Below are 13,385 nucleotides of genomic sequence, written 5' to 3'. Positions count from 1 at the left end.
CCGAATTCTTTACATATCCGGATGACAATAATAATAATAAAAAAAAAAAAAAAACCGTGAGTACTTTTTCTGGAAGAATAAAACTCCACGGCGGTTAACGACCCCGAGCTAATCAAACTTCGGAGACAGAGCGGGTATTCGGTCGAGGTTGTCCGGGTGACGTCCGCATCAGCACTAAAAGCTTCCACAGATGTGGATTAGGGGTTCGCAGCAGTTTGACTCCTGACTGGGATTCAAAACACAGCTGTTATTTTATGTCTGGTCAGCACAACCTGTGCAGGGCTACCATCTTTAAAGGTCCTGCCTGTTCTGTGGAACAGTCATTTTCTCTCATGGTATTTGCTTTTGAATGATAATCTTTTTTTCTTTTTTTTCTACCGTACGCAGTCATCCTTCTGTCTTTTCCTCTCCTTGCAATTGCCAACTGTCCACATTTTATTTTATTTATTTATTTTTTTTTTGCACCAGGTGTCACCTGCGATGTAATCTGATTACTTCACCTCCGAATTAGCATGTATATTTAATGCATCCCCCCCTTCCTCTCCTCTCCTCTCTGTCTTTTATTCTTTTTTTAAATCTTGATGAGTGATGTAGGAAAAGAACGGGGGGTAGGGGTGGGGTCGATCTGCTTGCATGTCTAGCGGATATGCCAGGGCCATGCTAATAAATGACAGCTGATTTATGCGTCTGTATTCTTTTATTTATAAAAAAAAAAAAAAAAAATAGCAAGCGGGCTGATTTCTGATATTAATAATACAAGTGGGTCCTTTTTGATTAGGCTTCGGCGGAGAGCTGTGCATATTCAGCATTACAATTAAAGCCTCTGATGTGAAATAGGAATGACACGCTAATGAAGCGAGCTAGCGAGCCTGAACCGCAACTGTCCAACAGCATTACGGCCCATCTCCGATGAAGAGTAATTATACAAGGAACACCGAAATGTCATTAAAAATCTTCAGTAAGTGATTTAACCCACCATTCATCATTAATGCTGGTTTTTTTTTTTTTTGGTTTTTTTTTTGAACTCCAAGCCACAAACAACTTTTAAATCCGACACCTTAAACAGCGAAATGTAGACAAAGACATTCAAACGGCATTGTCCCAATTTAATTTGGGAACCGACGCTGCTTCCAGTGGAGGTAGATAATTGAAATCACTCCATTATAAATTCCATTATGAATTGTTGATTAAGAGCAGATGTGATTACAATGGATTAATGATTAAGTTGTATTTTTTTTTTTTTTTTTTTACACCCCCAACATAACCTCTCCACCGTTACACACCTCAAAGTGTTTATTTGTCCCAACTAATAAGACAAGGAGGAAAACAGTAATGGAATGCTTTCAAATGCGGGGAAACCTCTGTCAAAAGCAACGCGGGATATTTCTAAGAGGATTTACGTAATCTCCCCTCGAGGGTTGTTATTGTTGTTGTTATGAAGGCATAAAACAAACAAACAATGGGTTGTATCGTGCTACATGTATTTTATTCATTAGAGCTGTTATCAAGCATTAATTTCCATGAGGGGGGATTGCAGAGGGGAAAAGAAACCTGATGGGATGTGAGTGTGTGTGTGCGTGCGTGTGTATGTGTGGCTGATGATGCCACAGGCAAAAATTCATGAATCTCAGCATTTTCTCACCATTTTGTTGGGTTAATCCCTTGTTTCAGTCTGGGAGAAACACAGACTTCTCTCTGGCAGGCACAACGTTGGTGCCGGGGCGCTGCGTCTGCGTGATGCCACCTTTGAGTTAGGGGGTTTGTCTGATGCAGTGTTGAGGGACTCTTTGCCAAAATGCTCACAATACTTGAAGTCTTTCACATTTTTAGCATTTTGGTTTTGATTTGTCATAATATTATCTAAAGAAAAACAACTGGGTAACTCACTTTTTTTTTTTAATTTGACATGAGAACTAAACATCTGACTGAATCCAGTGTCACTTCAGGACCAGCTTCTCGCCTGTGAAAGCTGGGTTTGGGGGCGGGGGGGAAGGGGCTCGAGTGTCCCCCTTTTTGCCCACCACCGAACCAAACGTCATGCCTCTGAGCCATGCAATTATTTTTGCACCGGGTCCAATATCAACTTGAGAGCAATGCAAATTAGTTAAGACGTGCTTTTCAGGGCCCGCAATTATAATAATGATGATCTCAATTAGCGTTGCCATTGCCTCGGACTATTTAGCAGGCAATTTTTGCCGCCCGGGGGCCCTGGGTCTTTCCAGGCAGCCGACACGCATCGTCGGGTCAGAAGGGCTTTGGAGGAAAAGAAAGTGACCGAGACGGTCTACTCTCTTAATCAATAAGCTGAAACTAGAGATATTTACCAGCCGGCCCCACAAGGGCACGGCTCATAAATTGATCTAATTGGTCGATGCTGGAGATGAGACAAATGATGCCTGGATACAGACTCTCATTTAGACGAGTAGGTTGTGAGACAGCGGAGCAATGTGCTGAGATTTAAGCCACATCGGTGTGTAAGTTCCTCAAACTTAATTCACATCAGCTCCCTCTAGCCTGGTAAAGCGACTTTGAACGCATCGTGCGTTAACAGGAGCTTGGTGTTAGAGGACTCCACCAAAGACTGGGTAGCCCTACCTAAACTGATGAGTAACCTATCACAGGTCTGCTCTACTCTCTAAATCAAAAGCCAATCCTTTAAGTGTAGCTAAACCTAATCGAAACAGCATAAACAAGCCTCCAATAATTGTCTGAATGCCCCCCAAAACAGCTGTTTGTTTCTGCACTTATTAGAGTATACGTCCATGCCTTGCCACTCTGTATTAGAGGAGACTTATTCCTCCCCACCATTCATGTGGAAAAGGCTTGCACCACCAGCTATCCTTTCTTTTATTCATCGCACTGTAAATAACTCCACTTTATGAAAAGCAACCAGTGTGACTCACGGATACCTCTCTAACCACAACCCATTATTATTTCATGGCCTTTGAAAGAAGGGTCTAATACAAGGCTGCGCTGCCCACTTTAATGTTGGAGCTCCCTCTGATGTTGTGCAGTACACAGCGGCCCTTGTTGCGCTTCGTATGCAATGCCTCACTTGAATTCACAAACACTTCCAAGTGCATAAACAGCACGGAGGACAAGCGCCTTGCGAGTTAACTAATGCTCTGGAACACCATTTGCAGAGGAGATAACAGGAGCTTGCCACAGTTGATGTCTAAGACTGTCATCGGGGCGGGGTGGGAGTGAGGGGAGGGCGGACAAGTGTGTCTGCGCGCCTTTATGGAAAGTGCTGTTGTTTTCTGACCTCTCAGGGGACATCATACGGCAAGGCAAAAAGAACATGCATTGGGCGTTATGACTAAATGACCAGCGGATGGGATTCAAAAGGCTCCCGCAATGACCCTCCTGAGCATCCTTTGGAACGTGTAGAAGGCTCTCGGCATACAGACAAGCTAATGGGCAACACACTGGTCATGGTGGATTCAGCTTGAATCTCAATGAGTGTGTCAGTGTGTAACTGCTCCATGACCGGCAAGGTGTGGTAAGTCTGCTGGACTTGATTTAGCCACATAGCCCGTCAGACCAGTCAACATCCATCAACCGTAGGGATGAAGAGTGTTTTTTTTTTTTTCTCCCTTTAAGGTACCGAGAGGAAACCGCTGTCTTGAAGATGGAAAATGAAGCCCGTCTGGTGCAATGTGTAATTCCCATCTGCATGATGGAGAACGTTGATGGTCAAACATTTAAAATATCAGACCAACAAACGCAATAATGCAAATTGTGCCTTGACCCTGGGCCTGTACGAGTCTCTCTTTGATGTTGGCTGTTCTGAACAATTTTCTCCAAACCTTTCTGTGACTGTTGAGAAACAATTTACACACAGACCAATTGGCCGATTATTGATATCTGTCATTTGTGGGCCACTAATTAAAAAAATAAATAAATAAAATATACATCAACCACAGTCCTACCTTTTCACCATTTTGTCCTGAACTCTTGGCTGAGGTTTCTACTGAAAAAAACAAACAAAAACAAAACAGAAGACAATTTAGGTTTCATTGTTTTTATGGAGGTTTTTCATGTGTTTAAAAGTGTACCTGTCTTCATGGCTGCATTGTCATTATGATTCTCTTCTGACTGTCTTTTGTTCATTACCTGGTCCCTGTTGAGAAAACAAATATCTTAAAAAAAAATTTAAAAATATATATATATAATAAATTACACCCACTGGCAATAATATCACAACCACAAGTTGTGGTAAAATAAAAAGTTTATATTTACCTCTCTTTCAGCTGCACTCTTCTGCACCTTATCTCCTTTGAGGTAAAAACAGGCAGTTAGTCGGGATCTATAGTTCGATGACAAAACATCAAAGTATTTCTCATCGAGGTGACTGTTTACCTCGCAAGCACTAGCCTGTTGCTGTTAGCGTAGCTTTGACCTGATGAATTTGTCATAGAAGCTGCTTCAACTACTCTTAAATAATTTACTGGCTGAATTTTTGGTTTCCGGTATGAATGAGAAATGGCAACAAAGTGACAGAGAACATACAAACAACGTGCAAGTACTGCAAGTTGTTCAGATGCCGAAGGTGGCAGGAAGCATCTACGTGCCAACCAATGGCTGGATGTTTAATGGTATTGAGCTACATCCCAGCCACAGCACACATCATCAATAGCAACTGCAAAATGATATCCAGGCACTGTTTTGGAAACAGAACAAGCCAGATTCAACGAGGAATGCCAAAGAGCAAATGAGTTGGGAAAAAGAACAGCATGATGTGAAACTCAAGTTAGAAAAACATGAGTTTGATGCAAAACGACGTTGGAAAGTTGCAGTGAGGCAAAACAAGGATTGAATGCCAGTGAGGACATCCTATCTTCTGAGCTCCTCGTGGAAAATAAAGCCCTCCAACATTAGCTCAGATCTGCTCAAGAAAAAGAGGCACTTTTACAGAGAGAGAAGCAGGAAAGTACAGCCCTATATCAAGATGTCCTTGCTGAGCTTCAAGATGATATTATTAGTCTGTCAGAACAGGTGGCAACGTTGCAGGAAGAGCTGGACATAGAAAGAACAGCTAACAATCAAACAAAAACGAAAAAAAACTTTTTTTAAGATCATGAAAGGTGAAAACACAGATCAGAGTACCGAACTAAAGAAGGCCATGGCACTGCTGAGAAAGACGTCTGCAGAGAAGGAGAGGTATCTACAGGAAGAGCTAAAGAAGATGAAAGAGTCATACCAGGAACTGAACACTTATCAAACTTCTGTTAAAGGCCTGGCTCAGCAAGCAAAATCGTTAGAGAAGAAGTTAAGTGACAAAGAAGAAGCTCATACTGCAGTTTTAAAGATGAACCAGACACTTTATGTGGCTCTTGAAGCTGAGAACGAGGCTCTTTGTCAACAACTGTCATCCCTGCAAAACGCCACCAGAGAGAAGGAGACATCCAGAAAGAGCTTGAGCAAGTGAAAGACGCGAGTCTGGAAATGGTCCAGAAGTACGAAGTTGATATTTTAGCCCTTAGAGAGGAAATACAAACAATGGAGCAGGAGCACAGGGAGGAGCGTTATCGGCATGTTGAAGTTAAAACACGGAATGGGAAGAGAGCCAAATTCCTCCACGCCAAGAAGAACATGCTGCAGAAGGAACTGGACGAGGTGAAACGCAAGCTCTTTTTAGATGATGTGAAACATGAAGAAGCGCTGCATGCATCGACAGCTGAAATCGAACGCCAACTTGCTCGCAATCATCAGCTTTCTGAGGATCTAAAACAGAAGGATCAGGAGATTGCCGAAGCAAAGGCTCCCCTCCCAGTAAAGAAGCCATTTTTTAAGAAGCTTCGACATGCTCTGGGATTGAAGAAACCTGAAAGTTGGAAGAGAAGGGAGGGTGAAGAAAATGTGTAACACTTGTGTATGCTGGAAGCCAAGACCATGAAGCCTCTCGCCATAATGGATGGATGTATGAAAATTTGTAATTCACCAGCAAGGACCACATCATAAAGATAGAAGTTTAAAGATTTACTGAAGAAGGGATGAAGGAATGAGGGGATGAATGGGATGCAAGGGTGAAGGGAGAAAGGGACGAAAGGATTAAGGATTGAGTTTAGAGATTTAAAAAAGAAGGCATGATGCACAGTGGCGCAGTTGGTAGAGCTGCACCTGGAAAACGTTCCAGCTGTGAAAACGCACCAAATGAGTAACTTGAGAGCGACAACAATTAAGTCTTACCAGTTTGTTTTTTCTTAATCACTGAAGACTCCAGCAAGTTGTGTCCCACGGATCCCGGCTCCAAATCCTTATTTTGCTCTTTATTTCCACCACATATGAGTCCGGTAAAGCAGGGTGGATTGTTACCAGACACCATATTTTCAGCAGCAGCTCTGCTATCTCCTCTGAGACAGACATGCTCCTGGTACATGTGTGGTATCTCTTTTCAACAAAAACCGTCACAAACTTTGAGGTCTTTAAATGCATCTTCACATTTTGTCTTCACATGTCTTATAAGATATAAAAACTAAATCAAGTGAAATGACAGCAAAAAAAAAAAAAGATAATTAATTGGGATCAAATGTTCAGATTGAATGTTAAGACAACGTTTGCGGAACGTCAGGTCCGAACATTCAACGTTCGACTTTCAGACTACCTTCACGAACATTTGCTTGCTAGCTGGGAAGTCAGTTGACTCTTTAGCTAACAGTCACAATTGCAAGCCGTGGGGGTTTTGTTGTTTTTTTTTATGCGTTTAAACGGATGTTCGCACAGTTTTCAAATGTTTACATGCTTGTAACCTGCAAATTCGAACACTTATGTTCACTTTGGTTGAGTACACACTTCGTAGAGGGGCCTAGGGTGCAGTGCGAGTTTTGGGACCGGTGTTCTGACTCATACCGTAACATCGATGTGCGCATGCGCATTACCACAAGGTATGCTGGATTTACGGGTATGACAGACAGTCAGAGTCTATCGTATGCAATGTCTCTTGCTAATCAAGACAAGCTAACTAGTCTCTAAGCAAATACTTAAGCTGCTGCTGAGTTAGCTATAAGCTAATGATGTTGGTTGAAAACTTCTCAAGACCTTGTATTAGGGGGTGAGCTGCCGCTTTACACTCTTCTTCTCCTCCCATCTGGTCAAAAACGGCAGATTTGAGCTGAAGTGACACCTACTGTTTAAAAAAGAAACTGCATGCCTGAAAGCAAGAAGAATGCGTCCGGTGAGATTTTCCCAAGACATCTCACAGGCAAACTGGCTTCTTAAATAATAATAATTAAAATAAGAAAGTCTTTCGAACAGCTTTTTCAAAATAATAGATAAACTAGGCCTGTTTATGTCTTTTTCAACCCAAAATACTTCCAAACTGTTAGATATCTTCTCTTTTTTTTAAACAAGGAGAGAGTGTTGGAGGCTTCTTTCAGGAAGGAGCTGACTGGCATTGCACAGCAACAGGTGAGGGAGGGGGAACGCCGTTTTACGTATCGCTCCACGGAGCCATGGAAAAGTCAAAACGTCAAGTCTCTGGTGACTAAATGAACTGACTTGAAACCATAGAAATGTAGCCAGCCTGCGCCTACTTCTGCCAAATTCACTGTATAGAAATCCTTCGTAGGTTTGCAACTTCTCACAAATCCATTTCAAAGCAGCATTTCTTCCTACACTGGGACATGCTTGTGCTACATGAAAGCAGTGGGCTTGAATCACACACAGGCTAAACCCATTACAGGTCCAGAGGGGTGAGCAACACACTACCATGTCCCGCCCCCCTAAACAAGGCTCCAGCTGCCAGAAAAGAAGAAGAAGAAGAAGAAAAAAAATTGTAACATACACATTAAATTTTTATTATTATTTTTTTAAATCTCTCTGAAGTAGCAGCCCCTGAAAACTTAAATGTGTAATGGCTGTGCCTTTGCGGGATAAAAGATAAATGTGCAACAGTGGAGAGAGAAATGATTTACTCTCTGATGCTGGAGGTAGTCAGTTGCTTTTTCAAATTCCAAGTTTTGGTCCTTTATTTTATTCAGCAGTGAAATGCCATGAATACAGAAAATAATGTCTGTTACAATTCTCAACCATGACCTTCTAATGTCAGAGAACCTTTAACATATGGACACAGTACACAGGAATGAGAAGTATAAAAAAAAAGTTGTTGAATCTCGATTAAAGTAAAAGAGAATAAAAACCAAAAAAAAAAAAAAAAAAAAAATCACCAATTACATAAACATATGTTTGCTACAGTCCCAATTTACTGTATACATAGGGGGGGATCATATTCTCAATTATTAGAGAAGGATAGCAGTAGAAAGGATACATGACTCAACTGCCAGACATAATGCTTCATAAAGTATGCACAGAGGTACAAGCAATAAATACACACATTAGGTTAAAGCCTTACAGCTACGCAAAGCAGATGCAGAAAAAGCAGGTTTGCTATTCTTAGCGAGCAATGAGAGAGAAACAGTAAAAATTCAGGTAAGTCAGAAAAGAAACACAGAACTCTCGTTGTTTTTTTTTTCGTTTTTTTTTTTTTTTTTTTTCGTCCCTCTTAGAAAAAAGTCTGGTAAATTTCATGGGTCCACCGACGTGATTTTTTTTTCTTTTTTCCTTTTTACATAAGTATGCACAGTTATCAAAATACAGACAAAAATCAACCCAGAAAATCCAGACAATCCTAAAATCTAGTGGAGGAGCAGATCGCAGTTCTGGAGGTCTTTCTGGTATTATGTGCAAGCAACTATTTTAGACTTTTTTTTTTTTTTTTTTTTTTTTTTACTTAATTTGTACAAAACCCATGCAAATCTACAGGTAATATGCATTCTGTGGCTGACAGGTTTTTATCCCTCTGAGGTAATGCACTCCTATGCATTGCAACACGCAGGCCATCGTCCCGATGAGTTTTATTGTATTTCTTTTTGTTTCCAGTCCACCAAATGATTTTTAGACATGCATTTTTAAAAACACGATATTCCCCTTACAGGTTAATCTATACATTATCATTCTACAAATGTTTGCAGACAACCTATCACAATGCGACTCCTCCCTATATCTTGACGCAGGGAATGTAAACGTTGGTTTTGAGCCACATCCTATGAAAGACAAGCAGTGGGGAAAGTGGGAGAGCTCTCGAAACTCGTGCAATCTCTGTTGTGGTTGTTCTGAAGTTGTTGTGCAGAGGTAGAAACTTTTGGAAAGCCTTTTTTTTTGGGTGGGAGTGGAGGGGGGAGTAAGTGGGAGAACCCTTTTTTTTGTTGTTTTTTGTTTCCCTTTAAATGAAAGACAAAGCGCCCTTTTTTATTTGGTGTGAGTAAGATTATTAAGAACGTCATTTCTGTCCCTTCCTCAGGAGTCGGCATTGTCCCGACTCCTGGCCTCTTGACGCGGCGCCGGCTCTCGGGTGCGTGAGGATGTGCCTCCAAGCAGTGTTTTTTGTACAGTGTGTGTTTTAAGCTCTGGCCTGACAACTCAAAAGCGACGGACGCACAGTGCGGTTCAGATTTTGGTTCAGAATGAAGCTTAACGCGTCGCTCTTTCTAAAAAGCCATTATGTACATCAAAGACGGTAAAGCTGACCACCTGGTCTCTGTATGTCTTTACGCCAGACTCGAACAGGGCATGGGTGTGAGTTTTACTGCGTATCCCGTTCAAGAGGAGGCAGAATTTTGTGTAACTTTGGTTTACTGAAAACAGAAATGACCATTAAAGCGACAACACTTTGGGGTCACTTTTCCCCTTTACCATTTCGTACCGACACGCCGTCATTCGTAACCCTCCTTTGTCCCCTTTTCAACATGTGATTACGGCACGTCTGAACCGGACGTGGGCCGCCATTTTGATAGGCAAGCTCAGCACTAGGCAAACACAATAACCACGGCTTCCAGACAATCAAAAAGAAGCTTAAACTGCTGTTTGCATAAAAATAAAACAATGAATTCCAAGCCAGACTCGAACTTAACTTCTCCGTTTGTCACATGTCCTGACTTTTAGGATGTAGTAAAAAGTGGACTTTACTTAATTGCCTTTATGATTGGAACATCTTTTATCGCAAAATTGAAACCACCATTGCAACATATGTAAAAAAAAATAAATAAATAAAATAAAAAGGATACCCCCCTCTCTGTCATGTCTAAAGCAATTCTGCCTACCAAAATCATGGCAACAAAGTTCATGGATGATGAGTTTGTTTTTAGTTGTTAAGTAAATTCCATAAAGTGTGAACATAAAATGGTTCAAAACTGTCAAGTCTCACTTGTAATTTGATTCAGTTGCATTTTATCTGAAATATTCACATTGCATTCTTTTCCCGTTGTTTGTGGTAGTGTCAGCATTTTGCCAGTTGACTCATAAAATACAACCTCCTGCAGGTATACAATAGAGTCAAATAATCTCACTACAACAGACTATGAGTAAATTAAATAAAATCACTTTTGGTTATCAAAGTGGATACAAATTGGTGTATTGTCGATACAAAACTTCCACCAGCAGATGTTACCATTTTGGCCCTGAAAAAGTCGGGTGCGAAACGACCGAAACTGCAAAAGTACGAAATGGCGAAAGGGGCGAAATGACCAGCACTCAACGCAGGCTTAGAGGAGGAAAACAACAGGAAGTACTTCTTCTTCTATAAGTACAAAGTGTATTGTAAAAAGCTGACCACCTATCCAGATTACACTTGTGTGTGTATAAACCTGCAAAGTTTCAAATCCGTAACCCACATAATGAGCGCTGGATGAAGTTAAAGCAAATCTCACCTAGAAAAGGTCACCTTAGATTTTCCCCTTCCACAATGGCTATCACTGTTTGCTTTCCCGTGCTAACCAAGCCACATTATTTCATATTAACTTGAAATTATGACTTATTTGGCTTCACTAGATAGTTTTCATGTTTGGTTAGTAGTGTTTTCAGTTTTTTTTCTTTTTTTTTTTGTTTTGACGCAGCTCAGAACAAAAACCGCCACGGTAAAGTAAAGATGTGAACGCCTTCGGACGGTTCCACCTAAAACAAAATGATATCCAACAGGTTTGTAAACAAAAAAAAAAAAAAGAAAAACAATAAGTTTCGATGTGTAATGCATAACAAAAATAATAATAAAAAAAAATTAACAAAGCCTTCACAACATCAAGATGATTTTGCACTTCTATTGAATACACAAACGTTTTATTTTGGTCATGGTCTCCGTTTATGGTTATTTCACAGACAGAATGCCTGGCAGAAGATAACCGGAGTAGACATTTTTTTTTTTATGAGTTCCCAAATTACACATGAAGAATCGACACTCGTTTCTGCTCTGACCATCTTTGTATAGGGCTAAATGAAACAATCCCAGAGGTTTTTCCAAGGTAGCTTGTGGACAGGAAAAAAAAAGCAAAACAAAATAAAAAAAAAATAATAAAAAAAAGGCTTCTCTTTGAACTAGTTTAAAGTCACAGAAGGTGAGACCAAAAAAGAGGAGTTTGGTGGCTTCTGCCTGTAAGCTATTGGCCATTGCTAGAGTTTGGCTTTGGTTTTTAGCTGTTGCCTGTCACTGTTTGCAGGTAGACAAAGCTTTAGAACGCCGAGGTAAGAAGAGCAAGAGGAAAGTTACGCAGAATGCATTCGTTTTGTAAATGGCGTTTTTCTTTTTTTTTTTCCACAAACTGTTATTATTTCTCCAACTTCATTTTTAGATTTTTTTAATCACAAACACATAACAGACTGGAAGCCAACTTTTTTTTTCCCTTGTTTTTTTTTTTTTTCTCCGAACAGTTGCGAAAACAGTCTTGGTACTGCAGTTGTGATTCGAGGGATGGCATTTACAGTTGGTGGTGTCTATAAATCAGATCTGGAAATTAACAATGGTAAAAAAAAACAAAAAAAGAAACAAAGAAAAAAAAAAGCTAAAAATAATAAGCTGATTTTAATAATAGTAGCAACATACAGGCAGTGACACAATTTTCCGAGACTACTCCTGTGCAAATGATAACAGAGCAACAACTTGAATTGAACCAGCAATTGTCTCTAGACATTAACAACTACTGTGGGTTGGGTTATTCACAAACATAAAACGTCTTCCATTTTTTTCTTTTTTTTGGCAGTATAGGAGGCCGCGAGCTTTCGACAGAACATGATTTGCTTATTTGTCTCATGTCTCCTCCCCCATCCATGAGTCCATCATCCTTTCACTGTATGTGGCCATGCCACTCCCCACATATAACAGGTCTCAGAGAGTTTCTTTTTCTTCTTCTTCTTGTTCTTCTTTTTACAACAGACATCTCATGTCTGTCATGTTTTGGGGAATCCAAAAGGTCTGCAGCAAAGAGTTCCTCTGGACTGGTCTCTATCCGGATACATGCTCAATAAATAGTCCCAGTGGTGAGAAAGTGAGTCAGCTGTGGGTTCTTGGACGGTGGAGTGGTTTCTAGCCTTGCAGGTCTGTGTAAGAGAAACAGTGCGGTAGATTGGTGGGACACATTGACCAAAGATCGTGTCCTAGTCACTCCAGGTCTTCCGATAGGTTCCCTTCCTCCAGCTCCCGGTCGTCGTCAAGTTCCGGACTGTGATTGGCCGTCGTCACGAGTGACATCGGACAGTCGTCGTCATCCATGTTGAGCGGCTCTTCTTTCACGTGAACAGGTGGCCTGTGAGGAACAGGACATGGGCACATAGATGTCATTTTTTTTCCAAATATTCTTAGACAAGCATTAGTCTTTACTCAAGAAGGAAGCTAGAGGAAAACCACTCTGGTGATCCATGAACTGGTAAACATCCTTCCCTTTCGCTGCATTGACTGGTTTCCAGTATTAGGGTCATTTAGGGAGCTGGTTGTTCTGTCATTTTGCCCATCTGATCAATTCGTTTTCAACTTTCCCTTAGCGACCGAATGTCATATCTCATCTGATAACTAATTAATTAAACTGATTAATCAAACGCTACCATATGGAAATCTGATTTTGTGACTCTAATGGCTATTTAAGGTTAATGTCCAACTAGATCAAATGGGATCAGGCCCGCAATATTCCTCAGATGAAAAATATACTAGTATGTTAACTTTTACACACTTTATGACAATTAACTATGAGCAATAATAATTACAAAAACATAGCTACCAAGGTAAATAAACTGTTAGGTACATGGGTCTTGTGAAACAGAAAGTAGGAAGGGAGGAAATGGCAACTAGTAACTAGGAGGAGTTTTTCCTGTCTATATGGAGCACAGAGTGACAGGCCACTTCCCCTTATCTGTTGTTGTTTTCTGCATGCTTGCAAGAAAGACGAATTTAGCTATTTTGCTCAAGTCGACAAGATGGCCGTAGGCTCGCTACCTATGCAGATTGCCCAACTCACAGGACATCAGCTTGTTGTATACAAAGGGCACTATAAAAACTTTGAAGCTTCATCTAAGCTCTACACCTAGAACGCTTTTTAATGTTCTGGTCATAGAAGCAGACTGCT

The 13,385-nt window shown here is 40.7% G+C and overlaps 1 protein-coding gene and 1 long non-coding RNA gene across 3 annotated transcripts in view; both read right to left on the bottom strand.

The window, feature by feature from the left end:
- Positions 1-3,268: 3,268 nt before the first annotated feature.
- LOC106916708 (uncharacterized) lies at positions 3,269-6,627 on the bottom strand. The gene is made up of 3 exons (XR_015762168.1): positions 6,193-6,627; positions 4,243-4,277; positions 3,269-4,123 (listed from the first exon to the last, which is right to left on the bottom strand). It is a non-coding gene; the product is annotated as an uncharacterized LOC106916708 (long non-coding RNA).
- Positions 6,628-7,939: 1,312 nt separating this feature from the next.
- foxp2 (forkhead box P2) overlaps positions 7,940-13,385 on the bottom strand; it is a 114,487-nt gene continuing 109,041 nt past the window's right edge. For both annotated transcript variants that reach the window (XM_014985192.2, XM_014985198.2), the window contains exon 19: positions 7,940-12,572. In XM_014985192.2, the coding sequence (XP_014840678.2) occupies positions 12,428-12,572 (145 nt within the window). In that variant the 3' untranslated portion in view covers positions 7,940-12,427. The remainder of the gene's footprint in view (positions 12,573-13,385) is intronic.

Source organism: Poecilia mexicana, unplaced genomic scaffold (genome assembly GCF_051168715.1).
Source record: "Poecilia mexicana isolate PSO_F unplaced genomic scaffold, ASM5116871v1 scaffold_23, whole genome shotgun sequence".
Taxonomy (NCBI): domain Eukaryota; kingdom Metazoa; phylum Chordata; class Actinopteri; order Cyprinodontiformes; family Poeciliidae; genus Poecilia; species Poecilia mexicana.
This window is presented reverse-complemented; position numbering and strand designations above follow the sequence as displayed.